Below are 23,080 nucleotides of genomic sequence, written 5' to 3'. Positions count from 1 at the left end.
GTGAACCAGAAGCAATACAATATAGACTAAATATATGACTTTGGGGTGAATCATTGAAAAAGTCAGTACTTTTTCGTTTGAGCCCATCTCTAAAATGCGTATTCTTTCTGATGTGTGGTGTCAAAAATAAATGTGTAAATGTTATTGTCTTGAATATACACCATTTTGATAATATATCGTCATCGTAGCCCATCACTGACTGACACGGGCTTTTCTTTTCAAGGGTGAGTGGCAGACTTGCGCTCTCTACACAGAATCACTCGCGACCAATCTCAACAAACGCGCGAGGCCGGAGAGACGCATGCGTCAAAATGAGGAGGAGGGACTACTTTAACGCTTCGAACACAGCGGCTATGCAACTATACTGATGCAGGTATCTTTTGCAGACGGTCGCATGCGGTTGGACACATGGAGGAGAGAATCCTGTTCAGTATCCTCAAAACCGTGTCTTTTTGACACAACTGCTGACAGCTACAGGGACATAACCACAAAAAATGCTGCTTGGAGTCCACGATAGTACCATTGCCCGGTCAGTTTAGTAGTGAGCTTGTGCTATATGTGGCTAGTTAGCTAGCTAGCGACCCTAGCCAATTTTGTGTGTGTGTGTGTGTGTGTGTGTGTGTGTGTGTGTGTGTGTGTGTGTGTGTGTGTGTGTGTGTGTGTGTGTGTGTGTGTGTGTGTGTGTGTGTGTGTGTGTGTGTGTGTGTGTGTGTGTGTGTGTGTGTGTGTGTGTGTGTGTGACAAAGAAATAGTAATAAATTATGCTGGTTACTACCCCTGATAACTTGCCCAAATAATCATGCTTGAAAGAGTGTGAGTGTGTATGTCAGATAAATAGAAATGGTAGATACTACTGTACCCCTAATAATTTGGTCAGATAACCGTGTGTGTATAGTAGGTGACATGTCAATGATAGTTATCTAATAACTATAGTTATGCTAGGTGATGGTTTGGCTTATCATGTTCATGTCTATGTAGAAGAAGACTGTAGGAGGAAGTGGAGAGGACTCAGGGACAGGTATCTGAGAGAGAGAGAAGGGCAGAGAAAGAGAAGAGGTCTGGGTCAGCAGCTTCAGGCCAGCAGCCTTGGCACTTCTTCCACATTCTTTCTTTTCTGGATCCATTTATTGTACCTAGGGCAACAAGTGGCAATTTTACAGCCAGACCCTCTACTACGTCATCCACAAGTGTGGGCGCCACCGGTGCATCAAGACTCTCTACGTCATTAACAAGTGAGACCAGTCTCCACCGGTGCATCAAGACTCTCTACGTCATTAACAAGTGAGACCAGTCTCCACCGGTGCATCAAGACTCTCTACGTCATTAACAAGTGAGACCAGTCTCCACCGGTGCATCAAGACTCTCTACGTCATTAACAAGTGAGACCAGTCTCCACCGGTGAAGCGAGACCCTCTATGTCATCCACAAATATGACCACCACCGGTGCAGCCATGGAAGATGATGAAATGGAGGAAGCACCTCTGGATCTAGGACCACCTGAGATTATTAAGACCCTCACGGGAAGTGACCACTGAGGACCTTGTTGAACAGGATGTGGCCGTGGAGAGAAACCAAGAGGACCAACGTCACACCAGGCGCCATCGGCGGTACCAGCCCCCAGATCCACTCAACTAATTTCAGCAGAGGCTCCTCCAAGCCATCGAGAGGGATGTAGCCCAACCTGATGCTCACAGGAAGGAGGATGAAGAAACCTTCTTTGCCATGAGCCTGGTGTTAACCCTGAAGAGGCTGCCTCAGCGAAGAAAAGCAGCATTCAAGGTTAAAATTCATCAGTTGCTTTTCTATGCCAAGTTCAATGGTGTGTTTTTTTTTTTCTTCTTCTCCACAACACAGGTGGTGTCATAAGTATTGTGACAGTGAAGTTGGTCATTTTTACAGTATACTCATGTAGGCTAATTGGTATTTCAGATTAATATGAGGCAAATGTATAGCTGTTGTTTCTACGTTAGAAAATATCCTAAAATAGTTTGCTGTCTAAATATTTGCCTGTCATATTCATCTTTTGATCTGAAATAGAAATTCCATGAGTAAACAGCAAGTATTACCAACTTTACAACACTGTTCAAATATTTATGCCACTAACTACACTATACAAGCAGTATTTAATTAACATATATCTCACCTTTTATGGTGTTATATTATGTAATGCTTGTAAGTGTTGTTTTCCTCATCCCTTCCAGAGATGGAGTCAATTTAGCAGACCAGCTCATAGGAAGGACAAGAAGAGGAGATTGTCTGGTTGTTGTTTTGACCTTCTCCTCCATGGGTTTTGAGCGGGAGGTAAGGAAAGGACACAAGGAATCAAGGAACTGCAACTGAGATTTTCCCACTGTCCTCAACTGAGATGTTGTAACTGTTCTTATTGTGCTTACTATGTCCTTGTAAGTAGTTTCTCAATACTTAGGATAGCATTCATTATTAGTTGTACATAGATTGCATGAAAATTGACTGAGTTGAAACTGACACACCAGAGAATTCAGATGCTCTTGTTGTTCTTTTACAAGACTAAAGGTGAAATGTGTTTACCTATATTGTGGCTCCACATTCACTTTTAGTTTTCAGACACACACACATCCTCCACTCCTCTATGTACCTCAGATCTCCAGTGCCCTGCAATCTCTCTTTATGGCCATGTCTGAAGTTCCCCTACTATGTCTAGGCTTTATTAGTAGTCCCTGTATCTGTCTGCAGTTATGCCAAAAATACATGCTCTTGTTGTTCTCTTACAGATTACACATTCATTTTTATATTTTTACAGGCACATACAGTACACACACACCTCTCAATAGTTTTAATTTTTTGTCATGTTTTTACAACACATACCTGTCATGTTCTTTCCTGTACTTGAATACTTATTAAATTATGTTTTCATCGTCAGTTGTTTCATTTGTTTATTAATATCTCATTTAGACTTAATCTGCTTATTTCTTCCCAACACCTTTGCAGATCTAAGACAATCTGAAAGTAAAAACACATTCTCTTCCTAATATTTTTTTTTCCACCTGCATTTTGTCAGACCAGTGAAGATGGTGGAAAACTATACTATTTGTATGGACCCTAGGTTACCTTTTCCCATTGTTATCATACTAACTGTATGTCGTATAACCTAAGAGGTCCTGCTCACCTGATGTACCATGCCAGGTGTGTATAATACTGATGTTAATGGGAGAGGGTTAGGGGTTAAGGTGGGGTCTTTACTCCCAAATTTCACTTAAATATAACTTCCAATTGAAGAGAGACAAGGAGACATAAAATCTGGGGGGGAAATTATATTTTATGGACCAATGTAGATGGTTCTTAAAATAACCTTGGTGGGGGGGCTTTAAAAGAGACGTTTCACTCCACGGCATACTGCCATGGGACTTCACCTTCTGGCGGTGAGAAGTAGATGGTCAGCTTCTCCCTCACCTGGAGTGCCTGTCTGGGGGCGTTGTTGGCACCTGCCCTGCAGGTAGTTGTGGAGAACATATTTGGCCTTCATGCAGGCATTGACATTTGAGGGCTGATTCCAAGCACACTCTGATACATTCTCTACCAGCTGCCAGAATCCCAAAGGCGCATTCAACAACCAACCTTGCCCTGGATAGTCATTTGCTAAAGAGCCTTACAGGCTTTGGCAATGGCAGCTGGCGTCCAGCGTAGGGCCTCATGAGGTTGGGTCTCAAAGGAAGGCCTCGTCGCTGACGAAGACGTGAAGAACGGGTCCCAGGTTTTCAACCCCAGGGATTGATGCAGGTGGTGGAATCTCCAATGTGCCATTCTGAAGTGCCTGGCCGAAGGATTCTTGGCGACAGGGGACTCCTACAGGACCATTGGATTCAGCTTCCTAGTTGGATGGTCCACGGTGGCAGGCATTGTCCCCTCTGTGGCACAAGCCATTTGGGACTGTCCCGCCATCTCTTCCCTTGCCGTAAGCACCAGCATCAATGACACGGAAACAGAAGACATCTTCAACAGCCAAGTGTACAACTGAATATGTACCATTGTAGTTGTAGAATTGCGAACCCGAGCACGGTGGAACCTGGATTACTACATGTTTCCCGTCAATGGAGCCAAGACAGTTGGGGAAATTCCACCTCTCTAGGAACTCGGCAGCAATGGCCCTCCAGTCTTCCTCCTTGGGGACAGGCACCTCATGACAGTTTATTATGCTCTACTAATTATATTGTAATACTCATCAACCATCATTAACAATGCCTTGAAACAGTACAATTCAGTCTATGACTATATCAATAAACTGTAGCCCAGGCCAACTCTACTCTTAGAAAAAAAGGTGTTATCTAGAACCTAAAAGGGTTCTCCGGCTGTCCCCATAGGAGAAAAAAAGCCCTTTTTGGTTCTAGTTAGTACCCTTTTGGTTCCAAGTAGAACCTTATTCGGTTCCATGTATAACCTTTTCCCCAAAGGGGTCCAGACCTGAAACCAAAAAGGGTTATCCTATGGGGAATGCAGAAGGACACTTTTGGAACCCTTTTCGCTAAGAGTGTAAGTGATTCCAATAAGAATTGAATGAGTGTGAGTGACTGTAACTGTCTTGAACAACAAGGGTACCCGGAGAAGACCAGCCAACCTTCATCAGAGCAGAAGGCACCCAAACTTTCTTTTCATTTGGTAACATTGCATCATTAAAAAGGGATTTTAAACCAACTTTGGGAAAAGTTATAGTCCTAATGAACATTCTGTAAAAGTCCATCTCATGTCACATATGGGCTATTAACTAGAGAGCCCTTTATCTAGCTAGGTTGCACATTAAATATATCTAATATCAATTGGATAATAAGAAGTGCTAGTAGAAATGCACCAGTTATAATGTGTGTTAGGCAATGATTGAAGTGTACATGTTTGTTTGGTGCTTTTGCACAAGTTTTCCAGCTATACAAAAATTATGTTTCCTTTAGAATTTTCATTTTAGCTCTGGTCCCCATGATGTTTATGTACTCTTCCTCCCACGTAAGGTGATGATTGGTACAGCTTTGAGCACCAGTGAGATGAAGAAGCTGGTGGTCATATGGGGGAGATAGAGCAGCCATGGAACTGCCCACATGGCAGACCCACTATGAGACACCTTGCTAACTTGAACTTCATCTCATAAGACTGATCAACCCAGTTGGACCGGCTCAACTGAATACCTCTCAACAGTTTTGGCCTGCTCCTATATCTCTGAAAAGACACTAAGGTTGTATTTCAGCAACAACAAAAAAAGTATAACTCTCATTATGTAAAATCAATCACTGTTACATACAGTATATATATTTTTTCAAATGTTGACTCAAAAAAAGTTTTTGTATTTCTAAACATTTACTTTCGATTGTCTATTTTAGGTAAACTAATCAAAACACAAATGCTCTCACATGATCAGTTCAGTACATAAACCTACTTTAATTAGAACAATTCATCTTTGTGAGTTTGTAAAGACTTGGCTTTTTGACATACTGAGGATTCCGTACCGAGGATTCCGTACCGAGCTCCTTAGCAACAGGTGCCTCGGTTGCGATGCATGGTATGTTTATGGAATTGCATCGTCTGGATGAACAGGTGAAATGGCGAAAGGGGATAAAAAGAAAAAAACAGAGAAAACGACTCCCGAACAATCATTAAGTACATTTTTGTCAAATGACTCCCACGCTGGTGTTGTATCAGAACCACATGTGTTAGATGAAGAGTCGGGACATGAAACCGATGTAATGACTGCCTCCTTTTCTTCACAACCACCACTCGCCGACAAACAACTTGAGAGAAGTGATGATGCATTTCATGAGGTCCCTGTTCTTCCTAATATTATTGTCCAGAGGTAAACCAATGCTTATCACTCGCCTCTTTCTATGAACATGAAATAATGCCTCATATCATGTTGTTGGGTTTATTTTCCATAATAACTTAGGCATACACAGCTAAGCCTGCTAACGTTAGCTAGCTACTGTTACATTAACAATGAAAAGCAATCTGTGCTCACTCAGGTACGAGGGTGAAAAGCATCTAGAGCAGTTCCATGGAGAAGGTGTGGCATATTTTCAGGGAGGACATGTCTACAAGGTATTGCATTATGCCATTGCCATATGGTGTGTATATCACATTGTATAGCATGCATTACATGATGACTAAAATGAACCAGCAAACATGACATCAAATCAATAAGCTTTGTTTTTCTTCAAGGGTATGTTTTCAGTAGGAGTCATGCATGGACATGGTCTGTACACATGGGCAGATGGCGTGAAATATGAGGTATTTTGGTCCACCACCTTTACAAGATGTATTATTTCTTAGTTCATCTTATACTGCAGATGCGATCTGTGAACCATTTGATTCCCATAATGACAGGGTGAGTTTGCATTCAATGTGCCCATGGGCCATGGGACATACACCTGGTTGGATGGTAGCTGTTATGAGGGAGAGGTGTGCAGTGGAATCCGTCATGGTGTGGGGACATATAGGTGTGCCAATTCCTCTGTGATATACAGAGGGCAGTGGCATCACAGCAAAAGGCATGGAAAGGTATGATCCTGTTGCAGTTGTGAGCAATTTAAGTCAGATAATCCTGCATCTTGCCCGCAGGTTTATTTAATGTGGGGTTGTTGTTTGTTTGTTTTATTAGGGTACAATATACTATAACCAGGAAGCGACGTCCTGGTATGAAGGAGAATTGGTAAACAATAACAGAGAGGGATGGGGAGTCCGATGGTAGGTGAACTTGTGTTTAAACAGTGTGTTACACATGTGAATGTTCTCCCATCAAATGTGTTCTTATGCTTAAATTATATCAGTGTCATACACCTTGCATGTGTTCTCTCTGCTGTGCCAAAGTTACCCCTCTGGAAACCTGTATGAGGGCCAGTGGAGGAACAACGTGAGGCATGGAGAGGGCAGGATGAGGTGGCTGCAGCTGGGTCAGCAGTATAGCGGGATATGGGAGAATGGGGTCCAGGTAGGTCAAACCATATCTCCCTCATCCCCCATGACATAATATATTAATAAACCCATTATTTGGCTTTTGATAAAGAAAACATGGTTAGAGTAACTTCACATAAATAACTGATCAATCATCCTCTGTCTTTCAGCATGGACAAGGGACCCACACATGGTTCCTGAGGAGAGTGACAGGCTCTCAGTATCCCCTAAGGAATGAGTACACTGGGGACTTTGTCCAGGGGCTGAGGCATGGCCAGGGCAGCTTCTACTACGCAAGCGGGGCTCTTTACAAAGGAGAGTGGAAAGACAACAAAAAACATGGACAGGTGAAGGGGGAACATGTCCATAGAGTAATCATTCTAATTGAATAGATGTCAATATGGAGTGTAAATAATAAGATCTTGTTAAACATTCTAGGGAAAGTTCATTTTTAAAAATGGACGCATATTTGAAGGGGAGTTTGTGGATGACCACATGGCAGAGTTCCCAGCGTTCTGCCTGGATGGTTCAAACACCCCTGATCTGAGTGGGATTAGAACACACACTCCCCATCCTGAGGACGGTAAGTACACCAAGCCCCTCTGAAAAATGTATGTCTGTCTGATAAAATTACTCATCTGACATCAACCCCCTGGAATGGTCCTGTATTTTTCATGTGGTTATCCAGTATAGTAAAAGTAAGTCCTGTGTTTCAGGTGAATCCCCCAGAAGAGCACCAGGAGGAGACTTGGGCAGTGGTCCAGCCATGCTTGGGCCTGACATGGCTCTGGACATCACTGCTCTGCTGGAGAACCTCCCAGAGAACCAGAGAGACCTGCAGCTCAAACAGGTCAGTGGGACGGACCACAACAGCATATGAAAATCCATTTCAATTTGTGTCAATTCAGTTGTCAAATTAGATTCCATATATTATAACAATCCTTGAACTAAGTTATGATAGCTTCAAACCCAACCCTGCGCTGAGTTGACACACAGGTGGTGTTTTTTGCGCCTCCATTTGTCCCTCTCGCTGTGTGCCAGGTGGAATTTGTGGTGCTGAGACACATAGCGGAGCTGAGGGCCATCTATAGCTTCTACAGCAGTCTGGGCCATGATCAGTCCCCAGACAATACCTTCTTGCTGTCCCGCCTGCAGCTTTGGAGACTCCTCAAGGACTGCAGCATCCACCAGCAAGGCATCACCCTGGCCCAGGTCGACCGCTACATCTGTGGTAAGGCCAGGGAGAAATAACCACCTAATTTCCCGTTTCTCCCTTCATGTTTGGCCAATTCATCCTGCTTTGTTAATTTGTTTCAGTCTCATCACAACATAACTTAACATTATAGAGACTCAGGGGTAGCCTGAGCAGAACTTGAGTCTACAATGTTACATTTTCTTGTTTTGTGAACTAATTTCAAAGCAGAGGATGTCCCTTCCGAGGAGATCCACTCTCCCTTCAGCACCATGCTGCTCAGAAGGTTCCTCAGCTGTGTTGTGGTTCTGGCCTACAACACCTACCATAAGGACATAGAGTAAGGACAACATTGCTATCCCTTACTCTCCTACTCCTGTGCAGTAACACTGTAATTACCGTAGTAACAACCTTGTATCAACACCATGTACTCTACTCCTGAGCCTCTCCTCTCCTCCCCAGGCCCTCTGATACCATACTGGTTGCATGTTTGTCCAAGCTGATGAGGGAGAACATCATCCCTAATGCCAAGAATGTAAAAGGTACAGGTATGCATGCATACACCATTGTTTACTCTTTATCAAGTGTAACCCACATTCATGCTCTCCTTGTTGTGAACTGAATGCAGGGCTGTTGTTCCCCAACCCCATGCATGCTGTGATTGCTGTCAACTACATTGGGAGGTGCTGGGAGATCTACAAGGCCTTCTGCAGAGCCAACCCAACCCCCCTAGCTGACCAAACCATGACTGTCAGGCACTTCATATGGATGTTTAAGGTACTTGTGACGTTCAACTAATGTGACCACACACCGATGATGTGTGGTGATGGGTGCTCATATTTAGAGCCCTGAGTTTTTCCTGACCATCACAACCCTAACATTACATGATGTAAGTTCATTGATGAAACTTGGTTCTGTCCCACCAACAGGACCTTAGCCTGTTTGATGCTGAGCTGACCACAGGGAAACTCCTAGAGATCCTCTCTGTAGAGAACCCAGCTGCTTACGACCGCTACTACTGCAACCTAGACCTAGAGGTCAGCTAAACGCTTCAATAATTGATCATTTTATTTTTTTCTCCCCAATTTTCAATCTTGTCGCTGCAACTCCCCAAATGTGCTAAATAGGTGGTGGAACAGGTTCACCAGCATTAAGGGACTCTAACTTTCTAATAATAGTTTGTTTTATTCACGTTTTATTGTCACATGCACAAGTACATTGAAATGCTGAACAAGCTCTACCCTAAAGTGCAGTAATCAATATCAAAATAGTAACACTAATAAAATAAATAAATATATATACAGTACCAGTCAAGGGTACCATTTAAGGGTTTTTCTTTATGTTTACTATTTCTACATTGTAGAATAATAGTGAAAACATCAAAACTATGAAATAATATAGTAACCTGGAGGTATGTTGGGTCATTGTCCTGTTGAACAACAAATGACAGTCCCACTAAGCGCAAACCAGATGGGATGGCGTATCACTGCAGAATGCTGTGTTAGCCATGCTGGTTAAGTGTGCCTTGAATTCTAAATAAATCACTGACTGTCACCAGCAAAGTACTATCACACCACCACCTCCAAGCTTCGCGGTGGGAACCACACATGCAGAGATCATCTGTTCACATACTCTGCTTCTCATAAAGACATGGCGGTTGGAACCAAAAACCTCAAATTTGGACTAATCAGACCAAAGGACAGATTTCCAACGGTCTAATGTCCATTGCTCGTGTTTCTTTGCCCAATCAATTCTCGCCTTCTTATTGGTGTCCTTTAGTAGGGGTTTCTTTGCAGCAATTTGACCATGAAGGCTTGATTCACACAGTCTCTAAACAGTTGTTAAAATGTTCTGTTACTTGAACTCTGTGAAGCATTTATTTGGGCTGCAATCTGAGGTGCAGTTAACTCTAATGAACTTGTCCTCTGCAGCAGAGGTAACTGGGTCTTCCTTTCCTGTGGCAGTCCTCATGAGAGCCAGTTTCATCATAGCGCTTGATGGTTTTTGCGACTGCACTTGAAGTAAATTTCAAAGTTCTTCACATTTTCTGTATTGACTGATTCTTCATGTCTTAAAGTAATTATGGACTGTCATTTCTCTTTGCTTATTTGAGCTGTTCTTGCCATAATATGGACTTGGTCTTTTACCAAATAGGGCTATCTTCTATATACCACCCCTACCTTGTCAAAACACAACTGATTGTCTCAAACACATTAAGAAGGAAAGAAATTCCACAAATTAACTTTTAACAAGGCACACCTGTTAATTGAAATGAATTCCAGGTGACTACCTCATGAAGCTGGTTGAGAGAATGCCAAGAGTGTGCAAAGCTGTCATCAAGGCAAAGGGTGGCTACTTCGAAGAATCTCAAATATAAAATATGTTTTTATTTGTTTAACACTTTTTTGGTTACTACATGATTCCATATGTGTTATTTCATAGTTTTGATGTCCTCACTATTATTCTACAATGTAGAAAATAGTACAAATAAAGAAAAACCTGTGAATGAGTAGGTGTGTCCAAACTTTTGACTAATACCATATATAATAAAGGAAACACAAATAAGAGAGGAAGCTATATACAGTGTCAGTGCCAGTACCATATTGATGATGTGTAGGGATACTGGAGTATTTAGGGAGATATGCATATGTAGACAGGGATTAGGAGACAGTAATAAGTAGCAGGATAAATAATAATGATAATAATAAACAGTATGGCAGCAGCATAAGTGGTCGATGGATGGGATATGTAAACAGAACTGGAAAGTGACTGATGTTAGGAATATATAAATACTAATGGTAATATACACTGAGTGTACAAAACATTAAGAACACCTGCTCTTCCCATGACAGACTGAACAGGTGTAATCCAAGTTAAAGCTATGATCCCTTATTGATGTCACTTGTTAAATCCACTTCAATCATTTTAAATGAAGGGAAGGAGACAGATTAAAGAAGGATTTTTAGGCCTTGAGACGTGGATTGTGCATGTGTGCCATTCAGAGGGTGAATGGGCACAACAGAAATTGTGCCTTTGAACAGGGTATGGTAGTAGGTGCCAGGCACACCGGTTTGTGTCAAGAACTCCTACACTGCTGGGTTTTTCATACTCAACAGTTTCCTGTGTGTATCAAGAATGGCCCACCACCCAAAGGACATCCAGCCAACTTGACACAACTGTGGGAGGCATTGATGTCAACATGGGCCAGCATCCCTGTGGAACACTTTCAACACCTTGTAGAGTCCATGCCCTGACAAATTGAGGCTGTTCTTGAAGGCAAAAGGGGTTGCAACTCAATATTAGGAAGGTGTTCTTAATGTTTGATATACTCAGCGTACTAATGGTAATATATACAGTTAAAGTCGGAAGTTTACATACACTTATGTTGGAGTCATTAAAACTTGTTTTTCAACCACTCCACAAATTTCTTGTTAATAAACTATCGTTTTGGCAAGTCGGTTAGGACATCTACTTTGTGCATGACACAAGTAATTTTTCCAACAATTGTTTACAGACTTGAGTATTTCACTTTTAATTCACTATATCACAATTCCAGTGGGACAGAATTTTACATACACTAAGTTGACTGTGCCTTTAAGCAGCTTGGACAATTCCAGAAAAGGATGTCATGGCTTTAGAAGCTTCTGATTGGCTAATTGACATAATTTGAGTCAATTGGAGGTATACCTGTGGATGTATTTCAAAGCCTACCTTCAAGGTCAGTGCCTCTTTGCTTGACATCATAGGAAAATCAGCCAAGACCTCAGAAAAAAATGGTAGACCTCCACAAGTCTGGTTCATTCTTGGGAGCAATTACCAAATGCCTGAAGGTACCATGTTCATCTGTGCAAACAATAGTACGCAAGTATAAACACCATGGGACCACGCAGCCATCATACCGCTCAGGAAGGAACTCAAATTCCAGAACAACAGCAAAAGACCTTGCGAAGATGCTGGAGGAAACAGGTACGAAAGTATCTATATCCACAATGAAACAAGTCCTATATCGACATAACCTGACAGGCCGCTCAGCAAGGAAGAAGCCACTGCTCCAAAACCGCCATAAAAAAGCCAGACTACGGTTTGCAACTGCACATGTGGACAAAGATTATACTTTTTGGAGAAATGTCCTCTGGTATGATGAAACAAAAATATAACTGTTTGGCCATAATGACCATCGTTATGTTTTGGAGGAAACGGGGAGGCTTGCAAGCCGAAGAACACCATCCCAACCGTAAAGCACGGGGGTGGCAGCATCATGTTGTGGGGGTGCTTTGCTGCAGGAGGGACTGGTGCACTTCACAAAATAGATAGTTGTCCTGCCTCATGATACCATGTGGCTATATTGAAGCAACATCTCAAGACAACATTCAGGAAGTTACAGCTTGGTCGCAAATGGGTCTTCCAAATGGAGAATGATCCCAAGCATACAACAAAGTCAAGGTATTGGAGTGGCCATCACAAAACCCTGACCTTAATCCTATATAAAATTTGTGGGCAGAACTGAAAAAAGCATGTGTAAGCAAGGAGGCCTACAAACCTGACTCAGTTACACCAGCTCTGTTAGGAGGAATGGGACAAAATTCACCCAACTTATTGTGGGAAGCTTGTGGAAGGCTACCCAAAACATTTGACCCAAGTTCAACAATTTAAAGGCAATGCTACCAAATACTAATTGAGTATGTCAACTTCTGAACCACTGGGAATGTGATGAAAGAAATAAAAGATGAAATAAATAATTCTCTCCACTATTATTCTGACATTTCACATTCTGAAAATAAAGTGGTGATCCTCACTGACCTAAACAGATGATTTTTACTAGGATTAAATGTCAGGAATTGTGAAAAACTGTATTTGGCTGTAAACAGGAGTAATAGTGACCAGTAGCAGGATAAATAGATACTAATGGCAATCAATAATCAATGAACAGCAGTGTAGTGGCAGTTATAAATCTAATCAATAATGATTTTAGCTGCATCATAGGTATAAGGGAAAGCAGTAGTTTTTGAGCAGTAGTTTAACAGGCCAGGGGATAGAAGCTGTTTAGGATTAATAATAATACGATTATATAGCCATTTTCATTACATTAAGAATCTCAGATGCTTTAAAAAAAATACAAATAATTGGAAGTTTGATGGTGAACCTGATTCTAGATGACGTTCCTGGAGTTCTTTGAGGCGTTGCTGGGCTGTGCAGAGGTTAGCGATCAGAGGGATGGTCAAACATCCTCAGACAGCCAGATGGAAAGCTGCCCTCTGGTTGACACCAGGAGGGTTTCCCCTGGGGAGAGGGCCAGAGACAGCCCTCTACAGAGGTCCTCACAGCTGCATTCCCCTCTGACTGGACCTACTGCAAAGTCATCAAACCCCAACATCTCTCCTGATGTGGGTAGTGTCAAATCACTGGAGGTTGGTTTGATCAGCTCTGTCAAATCTATACATAATCTAACATGGCGGTCTGGAAATTGAGACCATTCCTTGTCTAAATTAGTTCATTCAATATTTTTCTACCCAGATGGGAAAATCCAAGGAGATTCTCCAGCTGTCTACACCTGAAGAGATGGAGCCCAGACAGAGTCCCAACACAGCAGGCAACCTCACATCACAGACTGGGGGTGTGTTCTCCTCACATATCTTTCCTCTACTCACATATCCGTATAGTCTGACTGGTCACATCTTTGCGGCATTGTTGAAGGTGTATGCGTGTGTTTGAGTCAGGTGGTGGGTCAGCAACCCACTCGTCAGACACTGAGAGGAGAGAGGGCTCAGGTGGCGCTAGATCAGCAGTGGAGGCCAAAGTGTCAAACCACCCTCCCCATGATCATCCCCCCAGCACAGGTAGATTACACAATAAGTACACTGAACAGATTTCATATAAGGAAATCAGTCAATTTAAATAAATTCATTAGACCCTAATCTATGGATTTCACGACTGGGAAATATGCATAAGTTGATTACATATATATATATTTTTTTTTAAGTTAGGGGCGTGGATCAGAAAAACAGTCAGTATCTAGTGTGACCATTTGCCTCATGCAGCATGACGCATCTCCTTCACATAGAGTTGATCAGGCTGTTGATTGTGGCCTGTGGAATTTTGTCCTCTTCAATGGTTGTGGGAAGTTGCTGGATATTGGCGGGAACTGGAACACGCTGTAGTACACGTTGATCCAGAGCATCCCAAACGGGCTCAATGGGTGACATGTCTGGTGAGTATGCAGGCCATGTAAGAATTGGGACATTTTCAGCTCCTATAAATTGTGTACAGATCCTTGTGACATGGGGCACTCTGTTCACAACATTGACATTAGCAAACCGCTCGCCACACGACGCCGTCTGCGCTCTACCCGGTACAGTTCAAACCGGAATTAAGCCATGAAGAATACAACTTCTCTAGCATGGCAATGGCCATCGAAGGTGAGCATTTGCCCACTGAAGTTGGTTACAACGCTGAACTGCAGTCAGGTCAAGACCCTGGTGAGGATGAGCACGCGTATGACCTTCCCTGAGACGGTTTCTGACAGTTTGTGCAGAAATTCTTTGGTTGTGCAAACCCAGTTTTATCAGCTGTCTGGGTGGCTGGTCTTAGATGACCCCGCAGATGATGAAGCCGGATGTGGAGGTCCTGGGCTGGCGTGGTTACATGTGGTCTGCGGTTGCGATGCCTGTTGGATGTACTGCCAAATATTCTAAAATTACATTGGAGGTGGCTTATGGTAGAGAAATTAACATTACATTCTCTGGTAACAGCTCTGGTGGACATTCCTGCAGTCAGCATTCCATTTACACCCTCGCTCATAACGTCTGTGGCGTTGTGTCAGAAAACTGCACATTTTAGTGGCCTTTTATTGTCCCAAGCACAAGGTGCACCTGTGTAATGATCATGCTGTTTAATAAGCTTCTTGATATGCCACACCTGTCAGATAAAATCAGATACCACCTGGAGCTTCTCCCCTGTTGCACTTATATTTGTTCAGTGTATACTACACTAATTTGGAAGAATTTGACCTCAGAAAATCAGTAACGATATTACGTACATATCTTATCATTGACATGTTTAATTGCCATGCCAATCTTACACCTGCCGTGTCTCCTAACCAGAGCCTGTTGAAGACAGGAGTGGAGCAGGTATGACTTCCTGCCCTGCTGAGACTGAACTGGACAGCTGGGTCCAGAGGACCCACCAGTTCTTTACCCAGAGGTTCTTCCCAGCATACGAGTACAGCCTGGAGCTGAGGAGGGAGGTGCAGGAAGAGAGGCTGAGGCAGGCGGCACTAGCCCGCATTGCTCTGGCTAAGGCCAAGGAAGACGCAAGGTAGGCAGCTACTGAGACAACATGAGGCCCCTTGATCCAGTTTGTATTCAAAATGTATCCAGATGATGCCCCAGAGAATCTCCATTGGAAGTGATATTTTTAGTCCAAGAAATCTGCCCTTGATGTGAGCACCACACAAGCTCTACATGTTAACTCCACAACAAATAAAGCAATTATGAAAAATGTTCCAGGTTGAGGGAACAGTGGGAGGCAGAGGAGGAGGAGAGACGGAGGGAAGAAGAAGAGGATGAGGAGGCAGAGCGAGTAGAAGGGCCAGAGGATGACCTTAACCCGTCTCCAGCGGCTCAGACGCCTGTGGCCTCCACCACCTCTGTGGTCATCACCAAACAGTCGCCTGCCACCGCAGTCAAGAAGAAGAGGAAATAGACTCTTAGACCACCAACTGTATGGCCAGATTAAACCTAGTCCTCAGAGCAGTCATAACAGCCCTCTATGATGTCAATAACATGCATTTCACACTTAGTTCCAGGAGTGGGACAAGTGTTTTGTGATTCAGTCATTGTTTGGTCGTTGTAGAAGAAGAGGCAAAACATGTTTTATCTGTTGGTAGCAAATTTGAAGAATCTACATTTTATTTACTCAAGTATATTCAATATAGCAACAAAGTTGATTTTGTATAGAACACCTGGGCTCCATATAGAATGTGGTTAATAGTTAACACTACCTGGTGCCTTTTTGGTATTAAATAATAAAATAGTACAGATAGCACAAAACAGTGTAAGGAAAGTTACAAAAAACTATTCTGACAATTATAAGTTTAAAATAAAACAATGCATATAAAAAAATAGATATTTTTGAAACTAGTGTAGCAAAATATACAACAGCAGTTATGCAAATCAGTCTCATCAGTTGCTCGTTCTGTCAGAGGGAGGTGTGAACGACATGAGGTCACTGGTGCACATTGACTGTCACTCTGTCCATCTGATCAGGGGTGAACAGCAACGGGTCTGACTCAACTGGCTGGAGAGGAAATGGGGACAGCATGGGTCAGTTGAGGAATGCATACCTAATTGTAAAATAAGAAATAAACAAAAAAAAAACGTATTTCAGAGCACCAAAGTGAGAAAGTCATTCAACTCCAAATGAAATCATACACACATACAATGGGTGTGCAAAACATTAAGAACACCTTCCGAATATTGAGTTGTGTCAATCCATGTCTCAATTGACACTAGGTTTAAAAACCCTTCTTTAACCAGTCTTCTCCCCTTCATCTAAACGGATTAAAGTGGATTTAACAAGTGACATCAATAAGGGATCATAGCTTTCACCTGGTCAGTGTCAAAATGTTTTGTATATTCAGTATATGTACAGTACCAGTCAAGTTTGGACACACTCATTCGAGGGTTTTTCTTTATTTTTACTATTTTCTACATTGTAGAATAGTGAAGACCTCAAAACTATGAATTAACACATATGGAATCATGAGGTAACCAAATCAGTTGTGTTGTGACAAGGTAGGGGTGGTATACAGAAGATAGCCAATCATTACTTTAAGACATGAACGTCAGTCAATCCGGAAAATTTCAAGAGCTTTGAACGTTTCTTTAATTGCAGTCACAAAAACCATCAAGCAATATGATGAAACTGGCTCTGATGAGGACCACCACAGGAAAGGAAGACCCAGAGTCTGCTGCAGAGGATAAGTTCATTAGTTAACTGCACCTCAGATTGCATCCCAAATAAATGCGTCACAGATTTCAAGTAACAGACATCTCAACATCAACTGTTCAGAGGAGACTGAGTGAATCAGGACTTCATGGTTGAATTGCTGCAAAGAAACCACTACTAAAGGACATCAATAATAAGAAGAGACTTGATTGGGCCAAGAAACACGAGCAATGGACATTAGACTGGTGGAAATCTGTCCTTTGGTCTGAGGAGTCCAAATTTTAGATTTTTGGTTCCAACCACCATGTCTTTGTGAAATGCAGAGAAGGTAAACGGATGATCTCATGTGGTTCCCACCGTGAAGCATGGAGGAGGTATGATGGTGATTTGCTGGTGACACTCAATGATTTATTTAGAATTCAAGACACACTTAACCAGCATGGCTACCACAGCATTCTGCAGCAATACGCCATCCCATCTGGTTTACGCTTAGTGGGACTATCATTTGTCCTTTAACAATGACCCATCACGCCATGTAAGGGCTATTTTACCAAGAAGGAGAGTGATGGAGTGCTGCATCAGATGACCTGGCCTCCACAATCACCCGACCACAACTCAATTGAGATAGTTTGGGATGAGTTGGACCGCAGGGTGAAGGAAAAGCAGCCAACAAGTGCTCAGCATATGTGGGAACTCCTTCAAGACTTGGAAAAGCATTCCTCATGGTTAAGATAATGCCAAGAGTGTGTAAAGCTATCATCAAGGCAAAGGTGGCTACTTTGAAGAATCTCAAACATATTTTGATTTGTTTAACACTTTTTTGTTTTTTTTGATGTCTTTACTATTAGTCTACAATGTAGAAAATAGTAAAAATAAAGAAAAAACCTTGAATGAGTAGGTGTGTCCAAACTTTTGACTGGTTCTAATATAAATATATATATTACACACACACACACACACACACACGAGAGAAAGATGAGGGTAAAACAAGGAAGTTAACCTGTGTGAGCCGTGGGATGAACATTTGTGTGAAACTGGGAGATGCTGCGATGGGAGTGAGAAGTCGGGAAAATTAAAACCATAAGGAATACAAATATCTAAGACTAACCATATCCAAGCACACACACAGTACCTGTGGGAGTCGACACTTCCTCTGAGGGGTCTCTTCAGACGGAGCCAACGGACTTCTCCATTTCTACGTCTATCACCATGGGCGACAGCATCTCTGCAACAGCTGGCTCCCGTGGTGACAGGCTACACCTCACTGCAGGTTGGAGGTTGCGCTCAAAGTCCAACCCCGGAAGACCCTTGTGTATTTTGAGAAGTAAACCCAGATGAACTTTTGCCAGTAATTTAGTAATACATTAAGATGAGACATCTTCTTTAACAAAACACTGACCTCTGTGATGGAAGTGTCTGGAGTCACGGTCCCTGGTACGTCGGCATCAGCTGGGAAGCTGAGGGAGACCTGGACAGCAGGAGGAGAGGAGGGGGGCACCAAGCAGGGGGAGGGGGTGGGGAGATTGGCTGGCCTCAGTAAATCTTGGCCTGGCTGGGGTGGGGGAGAGGGTGAAGCTGAAATCAGGGCTCCTGACTGGATAGGACTCTGCTCCATGGTAGTGGAGCAGTGAGGGTGAGAGAGGAAGCCTTGAGGAGACTGTGAGCCATGATGAGATGGGTAGGCTGGTATCGTAGGCCTCTAAAGCCTATTTTCTGTCCTGGAGCTCTAATTGGTTGGGCTCTTCTGTGGCCAACACCGATTGGCTGAAGGCTTCTCGATGCTGTTCGTCATTGGTCAGCTGTTGTGTGTTGGATGGATGGTGATTCACAGCTCTCAGAGTGCTCCTCAGGGCAAACAGGCTCTGAAACAACCTCAGATTGGTCACAAGCTACATCTTCCTGCATGCTCTCAGGCTCTGGTTGGTCAGGAGTGACATTTTGCATGGAGGCTAGCTCTGGTTGGTTGCTGGGGACTACCTCTGACTGGGTGTCCAGAGCTTCTTTGACTGTTGAGATGCAGAGAGAGACTCTGGTGGGGCTACTTTGGGTGGGGGCCGGGGTGTAGAACTGAGGATCAGGGTGAGGGGTACGGAGTGGGGTGGCATTAAACAGGTAGGCAGGGGTGAGGAGGCAGGGGTGAGGGTGGAGTAGGCAGTGGTGAGGGTGGAGCAGGCAGGGGTGAGGGTGGAACAGGTGAGGGTGTAGCAGGCAGTGGTGAGGGTGGGGTGAGCAAGGGTGAGGGTGGAGCAGGTAGTGGTATGGGTGAAGTGGGGGAGAGGGGAGGTGTGTGCAGCTGCAGCAGTGCTGGAGTGGCGAGTTCTGCCGGGGGTGGAGAATTTGGTGACTGAACAGGCCTGAGGCATGGCAGATACATGGGTGGATCTCCTCACAGAGCCTGGAAAGACACAGCCCATACAGCAATCAGTCCATGCCCAACTAACGAGCTCTATACAGCTTTACCAGGTACCTCAAACACTGACAGAGGGAGAGGTCAGGGGTCTTCCAGGTTCGAGCAAACCCGCCATCCTTTCTGCCTGCCATTCTACGCATCTTCATCTGCCTCCATATCTCTGAGCATCACAGCAGTTGAGGGGAAGCTTGGGGGAAGAACGGTGGAGGTACGAGTCTCACCTGTGAGTTTGGCAGGACTCTCCACCTGGAACACCACCACCAGTGGTTCTGGGGCCTGGGTCTCCGCCTGGGGGTCCTCAGGAGCTGGAGCAGGGTCGTCCACAGCACTGCCTGGCACTGCGGCCTGCGCTGCCTTTGCAGCCTGCTGTTGGCCTTTATTGCAGCCAGACGAGACTTGGTGACAGCACCACTGGTAGGCTTAGCCACCAGAGCAGAGGGCAGCTTCTTGACTACCTTCCTCTGTCGTGGTGGGGGTTTGCTTTCCTCCTGCCAACCTTTAGACTCTACCTCCTTCAGAGCACCAAACATCTTGTTCACGTCCTCTACCTGAAAGTGGAAGAGCCAAACAAGTGGAGAGAGAGAGAGAGAAGAGTGGTTGCCCTTTTTAGAAAGCTTGCATCCACATTTTCAACCTTTCAGGATGCTCTACCAATCTAGGTGGTAATTCTTCCTAGAGGTAGCTAGCGTAGTTTAGCTGTAGTGTTAACAGACAGGCACAAACAGAGTTTAACCACCAGTGTCTGACTGTTTGTTCATCTAATTCTACACACACACAGTAGACCATGTCCTCATTAACCCACATCGTAGGAGATCATGTCCTCCTAGTCACTAACCCACTTGGTAGTACACCATGTCCCAGAAGCCTTGCAGGTCGGTGCAGGTGGTGATCTTCTTTCCTCTGCCCAGCTCAGTCATCCACCAGGCCAGAGAACTGATCAAACCTCTCCTTCATCAGCAGCCTGGCCTGGCCCACCGCCGTACGCATACGGTCCCGCACTTCACAGGGATGGAGGTCAACACAGATAGAAAAGGTATTGACAGAGAAGGATACATTGAGGAAATGTGGTGTGATGTATTTTTGGTTATAGAAATCAGAATCCACAGCATATAATGGTTAAAACACATGAGTCACTCACTCTCTTCAGGGACAGAGGCATCATCCACCCTGGGCTCCCACTGCTGACAAAATTCTGTCAGCCTCTCTGTCTCACTGACTACCACTGACCTGACAGACACACGGACAGACATTCACATGACACACCAATACTAGTCTGAGTTAGGAACACAGCTGTTGACTTGGTTTCACATATTAACCCTCACCTGAAGTAGGGCACATCATGCTCTGGTTCCTTGGGACTCGGAAGACACCGAGGGGCCAGAGTAGGAGAAGGGCGAGGTGGGGAGTGAGCAGGGGACTTGGCAGGAGAGAGAACACTGAGCTCCATTTTGGGCACCAGGATATCAGAGGGCCAGAGTGGAACAAGGTGTAGAACTGAGACACTGGAGAGGATGAAAAAAGTTGAATACATACACAAAGCTAAAAAATGACAGCCGGTCATATTTTAATAAGTAGTAATGGTATATCAACCAGGTTTTCATTCTCTGAAGAAATGAATCTGACTAAACCTAGTAAATATTCATTTATTGAAAGGGAATAGAGAGCGTTAATATGTTAGAGGGATATAGACGGATCAGAAAAGAGTGAAGAAATATTTACATTTGAGTAATTTAGCAGATGCTCTTACGCAGCGCAACTTACAGAAGCAATTAGGGCACATGGACAGATTTTACACCTAGTCAGCTTGGGGGTTCCAACCATCAACCTGGGTTTGAAAAAGGAGTCTGCAGAGCGGGAGTGAGAGGTTTGGGGTTGAAGGAGGACAGGGCTGCTGGGGCCTGGAACACAAAGCCCTGGGGGGCAAATGAGGACAAGGTGCGGGCTGAAGGGGGGATGCAGTCGGCCTGGGCTGAGACAGGTTCTGGACCTGGATGAACAAGGTCTTCTAACCATCTTCACATCCTTCTGCTCCTCTGCACTAGGGGGTGTGGGGCTGGCAGCCCTAGGCTCCTCTAATGGCTTGTCCACTTTCACAGCAGCCTGCTTATTGCTCATAGCATTTCCTAAAGAGAAGGCCAAATCATTATTTTTGAATATAGAAATAACATGTCGAAAAGCACACAAAATGTTAAAGAATGGTGCATAACAAGGTTGGGACGTGAGCTGCCAATGCTCACCCCTGGTGTTCCTCCCTCTGCCAACAGGTGGTGCTGCAGACTGCTTGGCAATTGATCTGGTCTTGGAAGCTGGAGCAGGTTTGTCCTTTGCCACAGGGGCCACAGAGACCCGAGGCCTATTAGCTGAACTTGTGGATGGGGCTCTAACTACTGGTTCAACTGCAGGAAAGTGGAAAAATGACAGTCATGAGTTACGAGTCAAGGATATGTTTATCAGGGTCAAATAATTGGCAAAACAAAAGGCGTGGAGAGTAACGTAAAGAATAGCTGTGTGTAGTACAGTTGACAGATTGTTGTCATGGTTTGGAGTGTTACCAATAGCAATCCTGGTCCTTCTGGCTGACTTGACCACAGCTGGTTCAACTAAGCCAAAACCAGGTAGAGGTCAAGGGTCAGCAAGTGTTGAATCATGCAAACAATTTAAAGATGATATAGGCTGGACAAATTGTTTTAGAGGTAAAGTGGGGGTAAAGAAACACCAACCTTTTCTTGAAACAGGGAGAGTGTCAATAGGATGTGTTGCCAAGGTCAATGGAACAGAGAAAAAAACTGCATATTGTAACTTATATGGTTATTCAAAAAAGCAGCTATCGTAGTTCTTGATGTAACAGAAAATCTTACATAAAGACATGTGCAGAACAAATGTAGACTTGGCAGGGAAAAAGTCACCTTGGGGGCCCGCTGCCTCATGGTGGAGCGAGTCACTCTGGTGGATTGGGGCTGGACCACTGGCGTTGTTGCCTGGTTGGGGGGAAAAGCCTAGTTATGGCCATGTAACAACCACTAAGAACACCAGTTCTTCTGTTCTTATATGCTAATGAATTTTGGGCACATCGAAGTTGATCCTCCGGTGATGAGTCAATTACATTTTCATCAAATCAATGATTGAACAGTGACTCCCAAGAACGATGGATATAACATCTATAGACATGTCAGCAGTATACTGAGTCAGTCTTAAGCTGTGCCCTCTCACCCTGGCTTTGATTGTGGCAGCTGGGGCCTGCGGCAGAGGGACCAGGGGCTGAGCCTCTGGCCGGTACAGCCCAACCTTGAACACCCCCTTCTTCTCCCTTGCCCTCTTTTCTTTCTCCTTCACAAGCTCCTTCTTCTCTTTGTAGCAGGCAAGCTTTTTCATTCGCTCCTCCACTGCAGCGTCTGAGAAAAAAGAAGGAGGGAGTTGGAGAGAAAATAGATCAGTGTGGGATTACATAATGTTAGTGGGAGTGGAGGATGAAGAGGCATGAGGGTGAAGTTGGCTCAGGCTCATTTTTTAGACATACTCCACAGTTTCAGAGAATAAAATATTGTAGCCAGTAACATTACTTAGAGCAGTGGTTCCCAAACTTTGGGGAGCACACCCCTTGGGTCAGTAGGCGGGAGGGGGGGGGG

At 44.0% G+C, this 23,080-nt stretch overlaps 1 protein-coding gene and 1 pseudogene across 5 annotated transcripts; both read left to right on the top strand.

The window, feature by feature from the left end:
• The first annotated feature begins 799 nt into the window (after positions 1-799).
• On the top strand, positions 800-2,343 carry LOC110502922 (uncharacterized; annotated as a pseudogene). Its single transcript, XR_016491200.1, has 3 exons — positions 800-811; positions 992-1,819; positions 2,202-2,343. The product of XR_016491200.1 is annotated as an uncharacterized LOC110502922 (transcript).
• Positions 2,344-5,452: 3,109 nt separating this feature from the next.
• On the top strand, positions 5,453-16,477 carry rsph10b (radial spoke head 10 homolog B). 4 transcript variants are annotated; one of them, XM_021581264.3, is made up of 19 exons: positions 5,453-5,812; positions 5,979-6,054; positions 6,175-6,243; positions 6,340-6,513; positions 6,614-6,699; positions 6,823-6,943; positions 7,077-7,253; positions 7,345-7,489; positions 7,623-7,756; positions 7,948-8,137; positions 8,330-8,438; positions 8,561-8,640; positions 8,727-8,875; positions 9,028-9,135; positions 13,252-13,506; positions 13,613-13,712; positions 13,816-13,935; positions 15,199-15,412; positions 15,604-16,477. In XM_021581264.3, the coding sequence occupies exons 1-19, from the start codon at positions 5,562-5,564 to the stop codon at positions 15,797-15,799; spliced, it is 2,754 nt and encodes a 917-aa protein (XP_021436939.3). In that variant the 5' UTR covers positions 5,453-5,561; the 3' UTR covers positions 15,800-16,477. The 4 variants fall into 4 exon arrangements, with proteins under 4 accessions (XP_021436939.3, XP_021436938.3, XP_090073590.1 ...); XM_021581263.3 differs by having other exon boundaries at positions 8,327-8,438; XM_090217464.1 differs by lacking the exon at positions 13,816-13,935.
• The last annotated feature ends 6,603 nt before the right edge of the window (positions 16,478-23,080 follow it).

The sequence above is a fragment of the Oncorhynchus mykiss genome, chromosome 23, assembly GCF_057628025.1.
Source record: "Oncorhynchus mykiss isolate SJ-2025 chromosome 23, ASM5762802v1, whole genome shotgun sequence".
Lineage (NCBI taxonomy): Eukaryota > Metazoa > Chordata > Actinopteri > Salmoniformes > Salmonidae > Oncorhynchus > Oncorhynchus mykiss.
The sequence above is the reverse complement of the archived record's forward strand: the minus strand, read 5'-3'. Positions and strand labels throughout refer to the sequence as shown.

Excerpts from the sequence above, each read along its gene's own strand:
- rsph10b (XM_021581263.3), top strand. The coding sequence starts at position 5,562 with ATGGCGAAAGGGGATAAAAAGAAAAAAACAGAGAAAACGACTCCCGAA. Across the intron at positions 6,055-6,174 it reads AGGGAGGACATGTCTACAAG|GGTATGTTTTCAGTAGGAGT; the intron begins GTATTGCATTAT and ends TTTTTCTTCAAG. Across the intron at positions 6,944-7,076 it reads TATGGGAGAATGGGGTCCAG|CATGGACAAGGGACCCACAC; the intron begins GTAGGTCAAACC and ends TCTGTCTTTCAG.